General features: G+C 45.8%; 1 protein-coding gene across 1 annotated transcript; it reads left to right on the forward strand.

Moving 5' to 3' along the window:
- The first annotated feature begins 244 nt into the window (after window positions 1-244).
- On the forward strand, window positions 245-6,158 carry LOC139414439 (major intrinsically disordered Notch2-binding receptor 1-like). Its single transcript, XM_071162355.1, has 4 exons — window positions 245-664; window positions 1,476-3,609; window positions 5,077-5,310; window positions 5,786-6,158. Exons 2-4 carry the CDS (start codon window positions 1,489-1,491, stop codon window positions 5,978-5,980), a joined length of 2,550 nt encoding a protein of 849 aa, XP_071018456.1. The 5' UTR covers window positions 245-664; window positions 1,476-1,488; the 3' UTR covers window positions 5,981-6,158.
- Window positions 6,159-6,552: the final 394 nt, after the last annotated feature.

Consider the following 6,552-nt stretch of genomic DNA (forward strand, 5'->3'; position numbering starts at 1 on the left):
TTATGGATGCTACTGTTTGCTAATGATGACGGATCCAGGAGAACTGGCCGGTGTGTGTGTGTGTGTGTCTGATCAGGTCGTCCACGCCTTGTGGTTTACTGTCAAGCTAGATGTTGTTGAGGAGTCTGAATTATGAAATCATACATTTTTAATCTGTTTTCTCCTTTACACACTCAAACACACTTTTGTCATCTGACAGCCTAAAAGAAATTCTCCCACACTCCATCACACACAGAGATATATTGTGCCAACCTTTATTTTAGGCTAGTGTATGATTAATATGATTAGCCTACATGTAGCCTCTAGTTTGTGTTGACATTTCAGGTGTCATAAAGCTATCCTATTCGGGGAGATTATACTTAGTTGAATGGATGCTTTTTTGAGGCTCCTTTGGGGACTTAGGGACTAGTGAGAGGATGACCTGGTTTCTAATTTTCTACTCTCAGCCTGGTCTGTAGCTACCCGTTTTAACAGAGCTCATCCAGGCAGATGAGAATTAACTGTGCAGTGGATTGGATCTTTCTTTCCAAAGGAATATCGTCCTTTTATTAATCTGCAGACAATATGATACCTGAGGTTGTTTTGCGATTCTCAAAGCCAGTGCTGTTATTCTAACGGAGGTGCTGCTGTTGAAATTCAACTCTTCTCTGTCCAGAGATAACAGGTAGGCTAGCTAAGTCTCCGACTTTGTGTGACTGTTATTTAAATCCTGACTGTTGATAAAATATTGTTTCTAAATAGGCTAGCCTACTTTCAAGGCTTTTCAACCTTTTCAACAAGCACAAGTGAAGATGATTTCATGTTCTCATGGGATGGATTATTAATTGACACCGACTGGATTGACTCCATGACTGTTTGATTCTGCTCTCCCAATTGTTAAACTTTTAGTGCTTCTGAGATGGCTTAAAAACTACTACATTATCAGATTAATGTATGTCATATGTGCTATTTTATTTGTTTAAGATGTATTTTAAAACACTGCTATTTAAGTTTGGCTTTTCATATAGCCTAGATTTTTTTTCTGGTTCATTTCGAGTTAACCGGTGTACAGTATATGATAGGCTATGCAGCATTTCCTCGTCATATCATCTGGTCAGTTATTTTAAGGCTCAAATGAAGGTCACTTGCTGTAAAGTGTGACTCTCGGTGAGATATATATTTTTACATCACTGAAGTAAAACACCAGGGTCCACATATTTTTGGTTTGAATTAAATAAAATTGCAAGAGGGTGCATGCTTCATTAATTAGCTATAGATTGTGATTTCTTGTTATTTTTATATATGATAAATAATATTCTACTAATATGTTATTTAGGCTAGCACACACTTTAAACTCCAGAGGTTTTACTCTGGCTTAGTGGTATTCAAGTGGTAATAAATTAGTGGTAATAAATTAGTGGTATTTATCCTAGGAGTTATTTCCAACCACTTTGATTGTTCTCACATCTCCTGTTGATTTTATTGTTGATATGAAGGTGATATTGGCTCATGGCCAGCCTGCAACAGGAGTACCCCCTGGTCCTGCTGGGTATTCTGGAGGAGCTGGCCGCTATGCGCCACTGGCTCTCCTTCCAGGACCTGTGTCGAATGGTCAGCACCCGCTTCGACCTGCAGCACCTCACAGAGCTTAGGAGCCTGCTGTTCTCCGCAGCCTGCCGCGACCCATGTTTCCCCGCCACCCTCTTCAGAGACAGGGTCACCCCCAAGGGACTGGGGACATCCCCGATAGGCGTGGCAGCTGACATCGTCACTATATTCAACCTCATTCAAATGACGGGTGGGGCTCCCGATGAGGCCCAGGCTGCTCAGCCAATAAAAACCAAGCCCGCCCCTCACATCGACCAATCCCCAGAGCCCTCTTTGCAAAGCTCTTTGCCCATCACTGACGAAGTGAGATTCTCCAGATGTGATAGGGTGCGCACACTTTCAGACTCTCAGACCATCTCAGGCCCCATCGACCCAAGCTTGCTCTGGCCCAAATCAAATTACTCGTTCCGCAAGCGCGCCAGTCTCCCTCCCGATCCCCTCTCTCTTGTCTCCTCATCCCCTCCGAGCCGTGCCAGGGCTGTGTCTTTCGACTGGCGCCACAACACCCCACTGTTCACTGGCAGCGGCAGCATCCCAGGCATGCAGAGCATCTACCTCCCCCTGGAGACGGACAGCGAGTCCTCCAAAGATTCCCTGAGTGGAGACTCGGCACCCAGAGATCCCGGATCGGAGCCGGGATCAGAGCCGGGATCACAGCCGGGATCGGAGCGGCATTCTTGCGTGAAGAAGAGAGACATCTTCAAGAAGGACTTCCACAACCAGTCGCAACTGGTTCCCCAGGTGACCATCAGTACTGAGTCTCAGACTCCAAGAGGAGGAGTAGGACGAAGAGGGAGGCAGGAATTGTTTTCCAATCGCAGCTTTGAACTGCTATCCAACCCGTATCCTTCCCCCACTGTTGGTCGGTCTTCGCCGGAGCGCCGGGCCAAGCATGAAAGCTTGGACGACCTCCAGGACTCCACATACTTTGGCCCAGGGGATACTATTCAAGAATGGTCCCCCCTCCACCTCCAACCCCCCAGGGCCCAGAGGCCAGGGTGGGCCGACAAGAGCCTGAGTCTGGACGACAGGGAGGTGGGCTTAGCGGGGGTGGGTTTGGATGGCTCCGAGGGCTCTCTTCAGGTTAGACTCACTCCCAGCCCAACCACAAACAACGTTGGTGGTGGGTTGTCCCCTCCACAGGGATGGGAGGGGAACACCATTCCCGCACTTGGAGGAGGGGGGTTGACGGCCTGCAGCAGGGGCACCCAAACCGACACCATGCCGGACCCCCGGCGCCTGCGGAGCCTGGTGCACGCCGACCGGCTGTCCTTCATGACGTCGATGGATGACCCCGACATGATGGGCGAGGATGACATCAGCGCCATCTTCCGCTTCCTGGATGACATGAGCATGTGCGGCTCCACGGGGGTCCTCCACCCCCACGACGTGGGCCCTTCGGCAGCCCAGGACACCCCAGAGGCACGGCGTGGTCGCCTGGGCCAGCTCCAGAAGCTCTTTCACTCCCTGGATGGCAGCGACGATGGCGGCCTCAAGGCCAGCGTATGTAAACTCCTCCTGAGAATGGGCCAGATCGAGAGACGCCTGGAGTCGCTGTCCGAGGTCAAGGCCGAAATCTCCCAAGTTCTTTCCTTCCTCCAGCGACTGGATGAGAAGATACAAGAGCAGGCCATTAGAGGGGGAGGAGGGAGTGGAGGTAGGTGGCTGGGACCGCCCAGCGGTGGTGGGTCTTCCCTGGGTAGCCTGAGCCATTCGCTGACTCCTGGGTCTGGTGGCTCCTCGGAACCCCAGCCCCTGTCTGTGTCTGGGCATTCGTTTGGCAGCCTGGACTTCAACCAGTGGGGTAGCAGCCAAGGGAAGACAGAGACAAACGGAGGTCTGAGCGAGACCGAAGGGGGGAAGAAGGGGGTGCTCTCTCGGCTGGCCTCCTCCAAGCCTGAGGAGAAAAATGGCATAGACTCCAAACGGCCGAGCGTCGTCTCCAACTTGTCTGCGCGGGATTGGACGGTGTCGTTCTCGAAAAGTAAAGATGGGAAGGCCCAGCCCGGGAAAAAACGGCAGGTGATGTACGACCTAAGTCAGTGCAACAGTGTATGTCAGTGTGTGTTTGTGTGTGTGTGTGTGTTGGTATGCATGCATCAATTTGTTTCGAAATGTTTGGATTCGGTTGGGAGTAAGTGAGTATGTGTGTGTTATTGAGTGTGATCATTTTGTTAAGTCGGGAGTTTAACTGTGTGGGCTGTGAAGCAGTCTCAGGGTCTAACCTGTTATCTGCTCTGTATTTTCGTGTGTTGGTGTTTGGGCCGAGCCTGGTAAAGGAGACTGGCTGCTACTTCTCACGTTTCATTTCACATTAAGTTATCCAGAATGTGAGCTATTGTAAGATCAGTCGGGTTCAGTTGTGGAAAAAGTACTCAATTGTCATACTTGAGTCATTTTCTATTAAGGGATTTCTACTTTTACTCAAGTAAAAGTGAGTCACCCAGTAAAATACTACTTCAGTAAAAGTCTAAAAGTATATGGTTTTAAATTTACTTTAAAAAGTAAAAAGTTAACATAAATGATATACCAAAAATGCTGTATATTAAGCAAACCAGATGGCACAATTCTTGTTTTTTTGATAGCAATGGGCACACTCCAACACTCAGACATCATTTACAAACACAGTATTACTGAGCCCGCCAAATAAGAGGCGGTAGGGTGACAATGCATTATATTTATAAGTGTATGAATTGGACCATATTGTTGTCCTGCTTGAGCATTCGATACGTAACAAGTACTTTTGGGTGTCAGGGAAAATGTATGGAGTAAAAAGTACATATATTATAATGTAGTGGAGTAAAAGTAAAAGTTGCCAAAAATATAAATAGTAAAGTAAAGATACCCCAAAAAACTACTTAAGTAGTACTTTATAACACTGGTTGGGTTTCACAAGGCCAGTTTGGACCTGTGTGTGTCAGAATAAGGAAATGTAAGCTCTACGGATTTTGGGATTTTAGGCAGAGATGGGAAAGACTAATACTCAAACCTAAAGCAGAACTTGAGTCAGACATGCAATTAGCTGGCCTATTGGTCAGACTGCGGTTTAGGTAGTCAGTTGAATACATAGTCGATTAGTATAACCCATGGCTCTTTTACTTTCAATGCAGGACTATCTTTCATCGTACACTCTTCGAAAAAATGGTTCAGCTGTCCCCATAAGAGAACCCTTTTTGGTTCCAAGTAGAATCCTTTTGAGTTCCATGTAGAATCCTCTGTTCAAAGTGTTCTACATGGAGCCAAAAAGGGTTTTAACTGGAACCAAAAGGGTTCTAGTTGGAATCAATAAGGGTTCTTCAAATAGTTATCCTATGGCGACAGCTGAAGAACTATTTTAGGTTCTACATAGCACTTTTTCTAAGACTGTAATCAGTCATTTTCAATTTAAGATAAGAAGGCAAGAGAAGGTCTGCTTGTGTGTATCCAGTTTGATCACGTTTATTCCAATATGACAACTCTTGTTTCTGCCTTTACGTTTGCTCCATGCAGATGGACCAATCAAAGAACTCCGCCCAGAGTCATAAGCTCCCCCTTCAAAAACACTCCCACCTGGTGGAGCCAGTATTCAGTTCCTCTCTCTTGCGTCAGAAGGGTGGCGGGTTGACCAATCCTGGGTTGTCCTCTGGGCTGCCCTGTGACCCCAGATTGGCTGGGGGGAGAGGAGGAGCCCCGGTCTGGACCGTGGAGGACAGAGAGGCCAGAATGTCCCCTCTGGAACTGCAGGTACATTAGGACCTTATTGGCTTTTTGGTAACACTTTCCTTTAATTAAACCACAGACCACATTTAATCAGCTTGCCGGCCGTATCTGGCCCATCGGCCCCAGGTTTGAGACCCCTGCTTTCCAAGAGGAAATATTTTGTTGTTATTATGAGCACTTAGAATGTCTTATTATAAGCTTAAATGTATTAATATGCTGTTTATTCAACAGACTGAAAACAGATGTTATTCAGTCAGGGTCATAAATCATTTGGTAAAGTTTCACAGAACTTTCTCCTAAAATGATATAAACCAGGATTAGTCATTGAATCTTTACAATATATTCAGAAAACGTATATTCAGAAAATGTATATTCACTGGGATCCAAATGGAACTCCCAGTGAATAAGACTTTTAAGGAAGAAACTCGAACAGTTATCTATCTGACTGTCTAACATCTGGCATGATAGAGTGGTGGCGGCCTTATGTTTTGTCTCGTAGGCCCAGGAGTCTCTAAACCCCAATAATCTGGAGTTTTGGATGGAGGACATCTACACGCCAGGTTACGACACACTATTGAGGCGCAAAGAGGCTGACCAGCGCAGAGCCAAAGCCTGCAAGCTGGGGGCGCTCATCTTCACAGCCGTTACCATAGTCCTTGTCATCGTCATCCCCATTGCCACAATGAGCTCCTGAGGCTCTGATTGGATATCAGACAGGAAACCTCCAAACAAAGACTGACATGATTGGTTGATTAGTGATGACGAGATGCAGGGATTCGGAAGTCTGAATGCAGTGTTTATCTGATATATAACAATTTTTTCATATAACGATGTAGGGGACTAGTATGCCCTACATATAGTATGCTTTGCACAAGTTAGGTTCAATTTAGATCTGAATGAAAGGTGAAAATATGTATTTTCCATACGTTTAAAATACATATTTTCCAGGACATTGAAAAATACATACTTTCCTGACGTTGAAATAAGGTTTATTTTCGGTTCTATTGAAAGTTGAAAATACTTATTTTCCTGATGTTGAAAATACGTATTTTTAGGATGTTGTTTGTTAACATGACAGTACGTTTTTTTTAGGTTATGCTGTGTGATCGGAGAAACCTGCATGATGTAAAGAGTGTCTTAGGTTAGGCTATTTGAATGAAGAAACCTGCATGATGTAAAAGAGTGTCCTTGTCATTAAATTGTCATATATTTTATCACCAGCCTGTAGGCTACAGAAAAGGCAACTTGCTCTTTCTACCATATCCT

Source organism: Oncorhynchus clarkii, chromosome 7, assembly GCF_045791955.1.
Source record: "Oncorhynchus clarkii lewisi isolate Uvic-CL-2024 chromosome 7, UVic_Ocla_1.0, whole genome shotgun sequence".
In the NCBI taxonomy this organism is placed as follows: Eukaryota; Metazoa; Chordata; class Actinopteri; order Salmoniformes; family Salmonidae; genus Oncorhynchus; species Oncorhynchus clarkii.